This window comes from Rhineura floridana, chromosome 1, assembly GCF_030035675.1.
Source record: "Rhineura floridana isolate rRhiFlo1 chromosome 1, rRhiFlo1.hap2, whole genome shotgun sequence".
Classification (NCBI taxonomy): Eukaryota; Metazoa; Chordata; class Lepidosauria; order Squamata; family Rhineuridae; genus Rhineura; species Rhineura floridana.
In genome coordinates this window covers 317,736,294-317,751,445 of record NC_084480.1, presented here as the reverse complement: position 1 = coordinate 317,751,445, position 15,152 = coordinate 317,736,294, and the positions used below count along the sequence as shown (strand labels likewise).

The following is a 15,152-nucleotide window of genomic DNA, read 5'->3' as shown; positions in this document are numbered from 1 at the left end:
CCAGTGGTCTGACTCAGTATGAGGCAGCTTTCTATTTTCCTATTCATCCAAGAATGAATTCTCAAGACAGAGGGTTTGTGGCCATTCAAGACCTAGCAGGGCAGAAAAGCAGAATGTTCTGTGGAAATAAAGATACAGTTTTCAGTCACACAAATGCATGCTGCTAATTTATGTAAATGATATGACTGAATTTTCATTTCATTTATTTTTTTAAAAAAAATATTTATCAATCTCCAACTCATAAAAATTCAAGGTTGTGTACAATAAAATCATTAAAACATTATACAATTATATAGTTAAAATACAGACCCAGTGCTCAACACTGAATCCAATTAATTTTCTTAAAATGCTTTGTGAAACAAATACTTTTTCAGCAAGTTAGAAATAACAGGATTGTAGATGGTTGTCTGATTTCCCTAGGAAGAGTACTCCAAATGACAGGTGCCACTATGCTAAAAGCCTTGGTTTGCACAGAAACTAAACAAGCGTGTGACAACTGTGGGACAGTCAGGAGGACTTTGCCAGATGATCTATCTGGGTGGCGTATAAGGAACAAGTTGGCCCTTCACATAGCCTGGTCCTAGGCCATTTAGGGTTTTGTACACTAACAGTAATATACAGCGGTAGCTGGTGACTCCATATCAGTGGGGCAGTGGAATCCCCTCTTTGTTTTAGTCCAGGCTTTCAAGGAGCTATCTAAGGTGCTTAAACCTATTTCCGTAATGGACTGGCAGCCAGTGCGGGGCTTTCAGCACTGGTGTAATATTGTTTTAAATTTTCAAAGTATATAGCAATTCATAAATTTTCATAAAATGAAATAAACCATAATTTAGTTAGTCAAATCATTTCTCTACTGCCTTTTCACCACATTAAAATAAATAAGGTTTCCAAAATGGAACCACAGGGTTCCTCATCAGGCCTTGGGAAAAAATATTTCACTTCTCTGGACCTCAGTTCCTCTTCTGTAAAATTGGAAGAAGAGGTATGGCATGGTAGATCCCCTCATCAAAAAGCATGTGAGATGCTCAGGCACTATGAATAGCCAGGTTTACAAAAAGCAGTCAAGAGAGATGGCAAAGAGGGGAGAAGAACAAGCAGCAGTGAACTACCAGAACTTCAGATGTTACCTTCTGGCAGTCCTAGCTCAGGGAAGGGGAGTGCTGGTTCACAAGTGAAAGAAGTTTTGCTTCTGGGAGGTCACGGAGGATCCCATTCCATCAGAGCAAGTGTCCTTTTGCCAGAAATGGAAAATACTACTTTGAACCTCACTAACGCCACGAAACATGGCGAGCCAGCCTTCTCAAGTGGCAGACGTTGGGTGCTGCTCAGGGTGACCGAGTGGTAGATGCTAATTACTTTGAGGTGGGCTGTTATTAAAGTGTCATGAGCTGGGCCAGGCTGATGGCGGGTAAACCCAAGCAAGGGCATTACTTGACTGACAGCAACAGTTACAGAACAAGGGTGAAGTGTTTCCCCCTCCCCCCAAACTGGAGGAAAACCTGAGGATTCAAAGTCTCCCCCGTTATGAACCTGCCCATACACTACGTTCATCATCAAAGACCCTCCTCCGAGTTCCTACTCATAGGGAAGCTCGGAGGATGGCAACGCGGAAAAGGGCCTTTTCTGTGGTGGCCCCCGAACTCTGGAACGATCTCCTGGAGGAAATACGCCTGGCGCCATCGTTAAAATCTTTTCGGCGCCAGGTCAAAACTTTTCTTTTCACCCAGGCTTTTTAATTAATTATGTTTAGTATACGCTGACATTGTTTTAATTTTTAGTAATTTTTAACTTTTTATATGTTTTATATTGATACATGTCTTGCACTTTGCTATTTCTTGTCTTGTGAACCGCCCAGAGAGCTTCGGCTATGGGGCGGTCTATAAGTTTAATGAAATAAATAAATAAATAAATAAATAAATAAATAAATAAATAAATGAAAAGAAGACTGATTGTGCATAGTAGTGGACAAACTGGGTAAGACTGGGGTATTGGGTGCTGGTGATGTTTTGTGCTATGTGACTTTTTATTTGAGATTCCTTCTTCAGGATGCCTCCAGACTGTCAGTATTTTGCAGGCAGGATTCAAGCATTTACTGGACCTTTAGGTTTGCAGTTATAGTGGATTAAAGTGCTCTGTTGCCCTAGTACAACAAATCCACCTTTTTTTCCTTTTTGGGAAGAAAAGCCTACACAGATGTTTTGCATTTTGAAAAGTGGCAGGGACATGCACTGAAAAGCACAGAACGAATGTATGACTAGTAGGGAGATGTGTAAACACCTGTCAAGGAAATCAGGATGAATTCAGGATGAGAAACATTGTGGTATAGCTTCCCCACAAACGAATCAATTCAAATGCTCAATAAAGACTTCACTGAGCAGGGGGTTGGACTTGATGGCCTTATAGGCCCCTTCCAGCTCTACAGTTCTATGATTCTACAGCCAGATATAATCTAACCTCTGAAAAAACCTCATGCAAGCAAATCAGGATGAATGCTGAATAAAAAGGTCATCTGGAGAGGCCCTCAGAGACATGCAGAGTCAACATAAGACTCCATGCCTTTGAACTAGTACCACCTTTGACTCACTGCGGCAGTAGCAGTAGCTGCTGCATTTTCCCCACCGACTAACAACAGAACAAGAGGCTCTTTATCCTACCATGAGCTGAGCATGTCCGTTCTGGAACGACCCCCCAGAATCTCCGTTTCCTTCTTCTTGGCGGTCCACCACTCGGCATTTCACAGCATCCTGTACCTAGAAAAGGGCGTTGCATGAGATCGAATGCAATCAAAGCACGGATTGAGTAAAAGAAGGGATTGGGACACAAGTAGTTGCAACACTGGGACAAACATGCAGTCATTAAAGGAACCAGGGGACAGAGGTGGAAAGAACAGCAGCAACAGACCCTCAGTAGTTCTAAGGAAGTGGTATGAGAATTTATCAATGCATCCGTCCTTATAAACCAATATTTATTTATGTATTTAGCTATTTTCTTGCATTTACAGCCCATCTTTCCTCTATCCTGGAACCCAAGATGCCCCGGGCAGTCCCCCATCCAGGCACTGGGGAGACCTTGACCTGTTCAGTTTCAGCAAGGTGATGGCCTCGTGTGCCTTAAAGACCTTGTACCAGGCACACCACGGGGCAAACAAAGGTTTATATGCTGCTATCAAGGCATCTCCCTGGAAAAAAAATCTAAACAGCCCTTCAGTCCATCTCATAAGCTAGCAGGTATGACCAGCGCCTTCACAGGAGCAAAACAAGGTTTTGTACATATATGTTTGGAATGTTTACTTATGCAAGGCAAAACGTTCTCAATGCAGTCCGCATCGCAAAGCCAAGTGACAATTAACACGCAGGAAACATCATCATTCCCAGTAGTTCAGTACAGCTTCATCTGCATTCTCCCTTGAACAGGACAGTCCTCAAGTCTTCTTCAGGCAAATGGTGTCAACCGTACCTGGCTCCCTAGACCAGGGGTGGAAAGCCTTTGGCTCTGGAGATGCTGCAGGACTGCAACTCCCATTGTCCCTGACCGTACAAGATGTGGTGGCTATGGATGGTGGGAAATGACCTCACACAACACCTGGAGGGCTGCAAGTTCCCTGTCCCTGCTCTAGACTGTCAGTGGAAGAGGCTGCTGGAGGCGCTGAGGGAATGGGGATGCAAGAAGTCCCCTCTCTTGCCCCCTTGTTGCTGCTCTTATTACCCCACTGGGCCTGCAGAGGCCACAGGGAAATTGCCCTCTGCTCAATAAGTATGCTACTGAGCAGTGGCCTGGGCAACACAGGGCACTAGCCTTTAAAGAGAGCAGGGGCGTCCATTTGCCTACAGTGACGCCACGTAAGTCTCAAGAAAGGGAAACCAGGCAGGTTAAAATTAGGAAAGGTAATGACAGAAACATTAGAGCAGTCTTTCCCAACAGCTGGCGCCGACCAGATGCTTTGGACTACAACTCTCATCAGTTAGCCATCACAGCATTGTGATGCATGTTGGGGGTCAGTGCTCTAATTACAGGATGAGGGCAAAGGGAGGCCAGTCCCTTGACCCTTTGTGATGGCTTCCTTAAGTGTTTTTAGGGAGCTACAACATTATTTGGCTAAAACTGGGGGGGGGGGAGGTGAGAATCAGCAGGGTTCATGGATTTCATTAAGGTCTCACTACCTTCCCATCCACAATAACTCACACTGGTTGGTGTTTACATCCACTGAAACCATACAGAAAAACCAGATCCAAGGTGACTTAGATGATGCTCTCCGATTAACTTTATGCCTGCATGAGAACGTAAAAAGAGCCCTGTTGGATCCAGCCAAAGGGGGCCAATCTAGTCCAGCATCCTGTTCTCACAGTGGCCAACCAGATGGTCCAATGGGAAACCCACAAGGGAGTAATATATGGCCTCCTCTAGAGCATGGGAAGTTCCTTGCTTCGGCTGAGTTCAACTATACAGGTGCAGAAGCCCACCTCTCTTCTCAGGATGCAATGGACCATCACAATGACAAAGCCCTCCAAGGAGTCAAAGACTGCAAAAAGGATTTGGAAGAGGGCTGACCGACGATCTGTGATAGCCAACACTGCTGACATCCAGGTCAGGGCGAGGAGAGGTAGGACCACACAGGAGCTCCAGAGAGATGCCCTGCGAGAAGAAAAAGAAGAGAACACCCTTCATCTTCCTTGTAATTCCGGTTGTAATGCTGTGACCACTCAAGCGAGCAGATCCCACAAGTCTCCTCAGCCCAAAGGATTGCAGAGGAATAACTCTTGGTACAGGCAGGATTCTCCGAAATGGTTTGCAAGTTATGAACGGGACACTCATGTTGACCGAGGAATGAATGAATGAATAAATTTATTTTGGTCACAGACCAGCCTAGTTGACCGAGGAAGGAGAGTGATGATGTTCCTCACTAACAAAGTAACTATACATCAAAATAAAATAAAATGCATAGTGAGAAAACAGGTAGGCCTATCATCTCTCATTTATATCTGTCCTAACTTAACTGACACACTCTGCACCTAAAGAATGATCTGTGGGCTAGGATTCTATTTACTGATTTATTATTGATTTATTTGATTTATATCCTGCCCTTCCTCACAGTCGGAGCCCAGGGCGGCAAACAAAAGCACTAAAAACACTTTAGAATATCATAAAAACAGACCCTCAAATACATTAAAACAAAACATCTATAAAAACATTTTTAAAAAAAGCTTTAAAAAACATCTTTTAAAAAAGGTTTAAAAACATATTAAAAAGCAATTCCAACGCAGACACACACTGGGATAAGGTCTCAACTTAAAAGGCTTGAAGAGGAAAAAGGCCTGAAGAGGAAGGTATTCAGTAGGCTTCTAGGATGAAGAGTGATAGCTTCTTCCTCCCAGGATTCTAGGAGTGGAACTTGTCATCTGTAACACCTGGAGGGACCTATTCAGCCTGCAATCTCCATGTTGGGTCCTGAATGAGGAAGATCAGCCTGATCTTTGCACTCCCCCCCCCCGTCCCTCTAACCCCTCTGCTTTGTGTAATATCTTGCCTGATTAAGAGTTCTTGGAATTCGAAAGCTTTGCCACATCTCTGTGACATTTTGGCAAGTAAAGGAGTTGCCAAACTGTGGATTTTGAGCTTCCAGGGAAACTACCCATTTGCTCTTGCTATTTCTTTCTGGATCATGGGAGGCTCCTCAGAGTGGAAAATATGCTTTTTGATGTATCCGATTTGCCTTAAATCAATTCAGACCTAAGTTAAGAGAACTATACAGTACGGCCCTGCTTTCCGGCGCTCCGCTTCCCGGCGTTCCACTAATGCGGCGGCTTTCCTTCCCTCTTTTCTGAATAAGTTCTCTGTGTCTAAGCCCCTCAAAACCCAGGCTTGCCAAATGTATATTGATATAACGTCAAAGGTCCACTATATCTTCCATGCAATCCACTTATTTTCAGATCTTTCCACACAGGGATTGATTTTGTAAATATATATTTACCAAAGACACCCACACGAAATTTGCTTGTGATGGAAATTTTGTGGGCATACCAGATACATTTTTAGAGCTGATTTGCTCTTTATGAACCAGTCCTGAGGATTCTTCTTATGTGAGCAGCATCACATGAGATAAGAGTGCTTGTGGAAGATGCAGCAGCAAATTCTGAAAACACCAGCTGATGGAAGTGGCAGCTGGGTCTTCTATGAGTTCTCACATATCATGTTACATGTCATGTAAACATTTTGAAGAAATCAGAGCCAGTTCATAACTATCTCTTAGCTTCTTGTTCTAGAAATATCTTTTCCATTCTCTGGAATTAATTCATAATCTCATCTAAATCTGCATAAACAAATTAAACATCACATATTTCTGGGACTGGTGCAAAGAAGATGCTTAAGGGAGTATTTTTCACAATGGTAATCAGAGGCACCTTAAGATATTTAGCCTTTTTAACACTCACATTAGCAACCAGTTCAAAAACGGGTACAGGATTCTCTTTAGATTGATAGCACAAGGCTTGAAAAGGCATTACAGTTTTCAAAATGAGTTATATATCCCGTGAAAAGCATACTAAACCAAACCTTGCACCCAACACCCACCTCCTCTTTTCAACTGTAGCATGTCCCCCCATCCCCCTCCAGCTCAAACATATTACACTGGTTAGCAGGAAATCCCAACAAAGTAATCTTTTTGCAACCCAAAAGTTAATAAAATTGACTTAAGCACAAAGCACAAGGTGGGGAGAACAGAGCACAGCCCAACAAAAAAATGAACAGAAATGATACATGGGGGGAGGGGGGACAGGACGGAGAGAGATCAATGACACAGTAGCACAGATATATTCCATGCAAAGAACAAGAGAGAGTCAACATGTCAGTCATTTGCCTGTGAGATCAGTCATTAGGATTCTGCATTTGGGGTAATCAGGTGGCATTCAGATTTGCTTTTCCCTGAGCAATCAATTGCAAAAATGAATATTGGATCTCAGACTTTTCTACTGGATGACATACCAGTGGAGAATGGTGGTTCCAATGTCAGTGGGGTAGTGAATTCAGCACCTTGAACAGCTCATTGAAAGTTCAGACTAAAACCTGGCGCAGATTCACTGCTCCACTGACATCGGCGCCACACCACCAGTCTCCACTGTGACATACAATGTCCATCCAGCCTTAGGCCTTTCTCCTCACTACCTTGAAGCGCTTGCAATTCATGCCTGTTCTAGAATTGTGTAATAATGAGGAGTCTGTCTGCTACAGTTCGCATTGCACGCAAACTAATGGTCAGAGCAGTCCTTTAAGAGTTAAGCAACAGGTTTCCCCAAACCACCTTTTTCACAGGAAACTGGGGAAAGGGAAGGGTGCTAGGAGGACCTCCTCCATCTTTTAATGCTGGCCATTATCAAATATCAGGTGCACATGGAAACGCTGATGGTGGCATGGAAATGGAAGGAAGAGGAAGACGTTAAAGGAGCAGATAGGCAATGAAGGCTGTGTGGGAAAGAAGGAGTGAGACAGGAGGGCAGGAGAACCTGATTGCATAGAGATCGAGGGAGAAATGTAGAGAACTTTGGGGAAAATGCTGAATTGAGAGGGTTGCGAGGAGCTGGTGTAGAGAAGGGGGAGGTGAGCAGAACAGAAAAAAGATGGATGCATTAGGAAGAGGCCTCTTATGGGTGGAGGGGGTGCAGATGTGGCAGGAAGGAAGATCCAGCAAAGAGAAGCTTAGAGTGCCCTAAGCAAGAATCACGTGGAGCACAGAGAAGTGTTTTAGCAGAAGAAAGGGCAGCTGTTTCATGCAATGAACTGGCAGAAACAGCAGGATTGAGCAAAGAGATAAAGGAAGGAGAGATTGTTTGTCATTGAGATGCAGGAAGATGATGGTATCTGTGATAGCAAAGCACAGCAGGATTTAGAAGCACAGGAAGTTGTCTCATCCTGAGTCAGACCAATACTCCATCTAGCTCAATATTGTCCATGTCGACTGGCAATGCCTCTCCAGGGTTTCAGACCAACATCTCTCACAGCCCTACCTGGAGATGCCACTGGGGATTGAACCAGGGACCTTCTGCGTGCCAAGCAAATGCTCTGCCACTGAGCTATGGCCCTTCCCCCATTTTAGGGAAGACAGGAGTTCTGTCAGGGGCAGCAAATACAATGGGAAGATGCCAGCAGAGCTTCCAGGAGGGAATTTCGCTGAGGGGTATGGAACCGCACAGAAATTGTACTGCAGCCCTCCATGCCAGGATGCCTCTCTCCCTCGCTACCTCAACCTCTCCCTCGCAACCTCTTCTTAAGCTCAGTTGAAGAAAAATGGCTGGAGTTTCTCCTCATCTACTCTGTCTCTTGCTGCACTCCCTTAATCCCCACCCCAGGCTGTGCTGGCTGGGGCTGATGGGAGTTGTAGTCCAAGTTGGCGAAGGTTGTTCTAGCCCATTTGTTAAATTCTAAAGCAAGACATATGGTCAGGGACTCCAACGGGTGATTCCATGGTTTAGAGCAGGCACAACCATTTTCAGGGCCTTTCAAAGTTGTTTCTTCCTGCCACTCCTCATGATTAGCAAAAGCAGAAATATGGAAATGCATGGAAACATATTAATTTGCAATACACATCTGGTGTGTGTGTGTGTGTGTGGCAGTTTGGAATACCGGTGCACTTCAGGAGTGCCAAATGAGCATTTTGAACTATATAATTAAAAGGCTCATGGACAGTGCTAGTTATATATTTCTTAAAACATTAATATCAAGGCTGCTTATTATGACACATTTTACATCCTGGCTCTGATATCCAAGCACAAAATAAACACATTACTATCTCAGATATGTGTTGGGATGAGGGAGGAATTCATTTGGCATTCTGGCAGGTCTGACCCAATTTGATGTCCCCAAATTTGCTTGCAGTTTGGAGTGTAACTATTGAACAGATAATGCACTTCTCCCAGATTTTATGATGCCGTCTTGGTCCCCAAAAGAGGAACACAGGAAGCTGCCTTGCACCGAGTCAGACATTGGTGCATCTAACTCAGTATTGGCTACACTGACTGGCAGCGGCTTTCCAGGGTTTCAATGAATCTCTCCCAGCCCTATCTGCAGATTGAACATGGGACCTTCTGCATGAAAGACAGATGCTCTACTGTTGAGCTATGGCCCTTTCCCACACAGAGCACACATATATACTAGATTTTATTATCTTTTGTCCAGATTTTTAATGTTTATTGTATCTGTATGCTTATTTTGTATGTCGCCAGAGTGGCTGGATAGCCAGCCAGATGGGCGACTAAGAAAGTCAATAAATAATAAAAAATAATATATATGCATTTTACCTACAAAATGCATGCTAAATGCATATTTTAGTGGGAAACTGCACTGAAAACATCAAAATGCATTGAGAAATACATATTTATGGGAAGAGTGTGTACAATTTACATCCATTTCTTTTCTTTCGGAAAGTTTGCAAAATATGGTCTAGGACCTATGATTGAGTGCAAGGAAACCTGACGTGTGACAGACTCGATTTTGAGCTGGATTGGGGGGGAGTTGGATCCCCAGCTGAGCTGGCAGGTGGCACCGACAGCAGAAGCCCTTCATCCTAGCTGAGCCGTGCCACCACCAGAACCCTGCCAGCATCACCGAGAGTCCACCAGGAATGGCCAGCCCGGCAGATGGAGAGCGGGCGGAAGCTGGCAGTAGGCATGAAAATGGGGCATTCTCGGGGCATGGTGGGGGTGGAGCTGCCAAGGGGGGGACTAACGTGACATCCAAGTCTCCCTCAGAGTGCTCCCTCTGGTCCCAATCCCCACAAGAATTCCACTGGCTAATAGGCCCTGGTGGCCTATAGGGACTGCTTACTCCCCAGTAGGCCTGTTTGCTGGAGCTGGCTCTTCCCTGACGGCTCCTGTGCGCAGCTCCCGACTGAGCTGACACTCAGCCAGGCCAGTGGCTCCCGAATGGGAAGTGGATGCCACGAAGCTTTCTGCCAGCTACTCCTCCGTCAGCCCCCCTCCCACCAGCTCCCCATCATTTGGATTGCGCTGCCTGGCTGGTTTACAGATCCTTACTCATGTGAACTCCTTACTCACCATTCCAGACAGGGAGAGACCCCTCTCTTACATCCAGGACAGCTACTGATAGTCAGTGTAGGCAGTGCTCAGCTAGATAGGCCAATATTGTGATTTAATATAAGGCAGCTTCCTATGTTCTTGTGGGAATAAATGATTGTTTTTCCCCTAGCGATGTTGCCAAACCTGCAAAACACAGGTCAGACTATGGATTTTCATCCAATGTTTGGATGTAATATGAACTGAAATTCCTCTACAGTCTGGGCTATAAAATGAGGTTCTGCACATGCAGTTTAGGCTTAAGTCTGGTGTCACTTAAGCGAATTACACAGAACAACCATAAATTCATATAATTGTAGAGTTGGACAGGGCCTATAAGGAATGCAGGAATCCATCCCCAGCAGGTGGCTGTCCAGCTACCTCAATATGCCTACAATATTGCCAACAATGTGAGTAAATTCTTTGGAAAGGACAATTTTTTAAAGAGTTTTCTAAAAAATACAGTTTTGGGACCAAGTTCCAAATGGGGAAAGATCCACAGCTTAGAGGCAGAGCTTATGGCTTGCTCACTGATAATTGTATGCAGTGCGACAGCAGAGCCACTGAAGTTAATGAACATGATGATTAATCATCTGAGGTTCACTGTTTTCAGTGGGTCTTTTCTAAGCAGTACTAAGTTGGCCCTAACCCTAAAGGCCCCACAATCCAGTCCCCAGAGTATCTAGCCAAAAGGAACTCAGGGAACAGATGATGGGGAAGTTCTCTCTCTGTTGGAGACCCTGAAGAAGCACTGCTGCTTGAAAAAAGTAACACTAAGGCAGATGTACAAAGAGTCTGACCTGATATAAGGCATCTTCCTTTGTTCAAAACTGCACCCTCTGTGACTAGTTCGAGATGCATTTCTTTTGCGATTAAGTACAAGGGCTGAGAGTGCAGACTGTATCCCAAGAAGCAGCCCTTAGACCAGGGGGTGGAAAGAAAGTAGATCAAGATCTACTGGTAGATCTCTGGGAGATCTGCATTAGACTGGCAGGGGTTTCTGATTCCCAACTGTCTTAAAGACAGCAACATCTAAAAGGCTTCATCCCTATACTATGCAGCCATGAAGGAACCTGTCAATTTAGTTTCTCTCACTTTTCCAATCTTAATTCAGTTCCCCACATTTCCACATCAGTTTGCAATTTTTATTTTTATTTAAAAAAAAGTCTTCATGAAAATTTATGAGCATTTCCGTGCAAATTTCTCTTAATATACATTTTTTTTTGGTACGGCATTTTGCCCAATGCACACCTTTTTGCAAGCAATCCCCCCTATTATAAGGCAGTTTTGCCTGTTACTTTCACTAATTGATGAATTTTTAATGCACACTTTACCCTAGTTTGTGCATTTTTGTACACATTACTTGCCTAGAGACCTGCACTGCAAAATTCAGAGAAGTATGAATTGCAAAGGATGGCTGTGTTTCAGTTCAGATATTGTTTTAGGAAGTGCAAATTCAGTAGGGAGGCCTTTAACATTCTTCCCCATCCCTAGTAGAAGGTAGAGCAGGATCTACTGGTGCATGTGGCTATATTTTTATAATTGGTTTTATACTTGTAAACCTTGTAAACCACTTAGAAGCCATTTTGATAAGTGGACTACTACGACTACTACTAATCTCATATTGATTTGCAGTGGATTAGCAAGGGTTTCTCACGTCCAACTGTCTAATGATAGCAACATCTAAAAGGCTTCTCCTAATCCTAAATTGGGCTGCTGAGACAAATAAATGTTTGGGGAAAATCCCAGGAGGGGGTTGTGCTTCAAAGTCCCCTGCCCTAAATTCTTAAAATACGCCTTCTCTCCTGAGCTACCATTTTGCGCCTGGTTCCAACTGGAGTAAAAAAAAAGGAAAAAGAAGCCAATTCCGCATCACTACCTTAGACTGCCAACAACATGTGCTGAAATGATGACAGCAAAGATCCTTACAAGCTTAATTTGTGATACCGGAATATGGATAGGTGTGGACATATGCAAGGCAGCAGGCGAAAGACTGTGGGCAGCTGCAGGAAACATTTCTATCGAACAGGGCACATGGGAGGAGGAGGAGGAGGTCTAAAACAGCCTTCAACGTAGAGGGGAGTGAAGAGTCCAATCCATCACCTCATTTTCAGGTGGCGAAAATAGAAGGCACCTGTTTGTTTTGGAAGTGTTTGGGGAAGTGGTCTAATCAGTTGCAGCAGGGAAATGGCAGAATTTCCCCTCTATTTTTTTTAACTATAATTTTCACTGTCCTGCCACAAATAGTCCTGCCACAAATAGAAATTCTTCAAAGCAGTCTCCCCTGAAAATCAACCCTAGTATTGGGGACCCATTTTCAGCCCACCCCCACCCTAAAGTTCACAGCTGTGTGGTTTCAGCATAGCAGTAATTTATTAATTGGGGTGGGGAACTTGATGGATTTCAACTCCCATCAGCCTCAGGCAGCAGCGCTGAGCTCTGGGATCATGAGAGTTGTAGTCCAACTAGATTGGGAGGGTCACAGGTTCCCCATCCCTAGAATAAGATCTAATACTGTTAATCAGTGACTGCCAGCTGTGATAGCTAAATGGAACTTCCATAATCGGGCAGTATATCTCTAAATGCCAGATAGCAACACAGGGATGGGGAAACTGTGGCCCTCCCCGTGTTGTTGAACTCAAAATTCCTTTATACAGTACTCAGCTAGCATGGCTAATGGTCAGGGATCATGGTGGTTGTGGTCCAGCAGCATCAGAAGAGCCATAGGTTCCTGATCCTTGGCAGAGTTGAGCGTGGGGGGCACATGAATTCATGAAGTCTCCCACCTTCATGTCTAAGATGAACCTTAAGCACGACATTGAGCACCAGAGGTGCCCAAAAAGACTCTGCACGTTAACTTCTACAGGCCTATGTTTTGTTTTAAAAAAACATTCCCAAGTTTGTGCTGTAGGATGAGAGGTTGTAGGATTGTGGAGTGGCAGGACTTCTGAGGACACTTCGCCATCTGAATTTGGTCCAAGGTGAGAATAAGGCAGAGGAGCCAAGCAAAGAGAAGACAAATCAGAGTGCAGGACAGGAAGTATGAAAGAGGAAACTCGTAGCCAAAAGAAAGGGGGTATGGGGATAAATAATAATAATAATAATCAAAAGGAGAAAGAAAAGAAGTTGAAATTAGAGGAACTAACATGGCATTACTGGTGGCTGTGGCCGAAACGTCAGCGGAAGACACCACTCCACACTTGGAACATTTGAGCGTGATGCCGTAAAGGGGCACTGCCATCTGACTGCAATTAAAATTAAAAGACTGAAACGAAACAAAACACTTGCTCGTGAAAACACAAACAAAAAAAAGGAAAAAGGAAAGGGAGGACAGAAGGACAGGGGAGAAGAATATTTAAACCTCAAAGGGGGGAACTTTGAAAGAAAAAAAAGCAGATCAAAACGGAATCCCAACCAACAACAACCACATCTTGAGAGAGAAACAAAATAACATAAAGAGGAGGGTTAAAACTCTCAGCTATATCCTTCCAGGGGTAGGAAACCACAAGCAACAGCCCAACTTCCCCCTGCCCCCCGCAAAGGTCAACAGCCAGGTCAAAGTCACTGGGATTGGGCAGAGCTGTGTTGGAAAAGACTGGAGAGTGACAGCCTGGGAGGATTCAAGGCTGTGGCAGGCCACCACTGCCCTGTCTGGTTGCTCCCTTATTTCTGTTGGGTTGGATGACTGAGAAAAGTCGCTTTTCCTCCTTAACCTGCTTTGCTCCCTTTCTTATTCGGACGCTCTTTGGCACAGGCCAGCTCTCATCATCAATCCAACAATAAGTACTTTTAAGACCTGCATATTTCTGTATTTGTATTGTCTGTATCTATATTGGATTTGAAATTGTTTTTACACATGATATTTTTAATTGTTTGCATATATTTTTGGAATTTATCTGGGTTAGATTTTAATGTTATTGTTGGAATGTTAAGGCTCTAATGTGAATTGTATGTTTTTATGTTGTGCGTCGCCCACAGTGGGTGACTAATAAATTTAATAAATAAATAAATTAAATAATTTAATTTTTTATTGTTGATATACGCTCAAGGAAATTTATGGGAAGCAATTCATAAAAGGAATCAAATTAACAACATCCTTTTTTTGCTATATATGCTGTTTTTGATATTTCTGTTCTACACCATTTTGGAATCATTTGTTGGGAAGCAGTTCATAAATCCTTACATAAATAGGACTGCAACTTATTCTGTTCCCTGGTGGAAAAGTAAACACATTGCATATTGCATATTTGACGTTTCGACCTCTTGGAAGAAACAGACTGGAAATAGATGCCCTCCCACTTTTTTTTTAGTTGAAAGGGATACAATTGTGCCATCTTTTTTGGGGGGTGGGGAGGGTTATTAACCAGACAAATGTTGGCTCAATTGTGGCTGTATGGAACCTCCATGTTAAGAGGCAGTCTATGCCACTGAATATCCATTACTGGGGAGCAAACAGCTGTGAAGGGTTGTTGTCCTGTGGGCTTCATGGTAGCATTTGGTTGGCCACTGTGGGAAGCAGGAGCAGATGGAACCTTTGGTCATCTGATACCCTCTGGTTGCCAGTCAGGCATGTTTGTAAGGCAATTGTAGGGCTTCAAGAACATGCATCAAAGGACTGAAGCCAGAGATGTTGGCAGGGATCAAAGTAGCAAAGTATCTGCTCTACTACTGAGCTAGTGGCCTTTCCCCCAGCTGGGAAAGAAACCTCAGTAAGGGGTGACCAAAAACATTTCAGCAGGGAATTGTTGGCTCAACAAGGACCTCCCTGGTGGGGCGCGTCTCTGTCTCTCATTATTGACTTTTAGGAGGAATTTAAAAAGATTCCTGTTTACCCAGGCATTTGACGGTCGAAGGAGACTGTACTTGGCAATCCAGAGGTCACTGGATGAGAGAATGTTTCTAACTATATTTAGACTGCCTTTTTTTAAATATTTCTTGTGTTTATGTGTTTGCTGCCCTGGGCTCTTTCAGGAGGAAGGGCAGGATACCAATTTTATAAACAAACAAACAATAAGGCAAATGGAGAGAAAATATCACACACCTCTCCTAGATGTTTTGTCAGCAGGAGGACTGCTTTTCCTAGTGGCTATG

At 43.8% G+C, this 15,152-nt stretch overlaps 1 protein-coding gene across 1 annotated transcript in view; it reads right to left on the bottom strand.

Moving 5' to 3' along the window:
- Positions 1–15,152, bottom strand: part of ADGRB1 (adhesion G protein-coupled receptor B1) — a 132,906-nt gene that overhangs the window by 32,786 nt on the left and 84,968 nt on the right. The window contains exons 8-9 of the mRNA XM_061608037.1: positions 4,461–4,632; positions 2,655–2,750 (exon numbers count right to left, since the gene is read on the bottom strand). Coding sequence (XP_061464021.1) covers positions 2,655–2,750; positions 4,461–4,632 — 268 coding nt within the window. The remainder of the gene's footprint in view (positions 1–2,654; positions 2,751–4,460; positions 4,633–15,152) is intronic.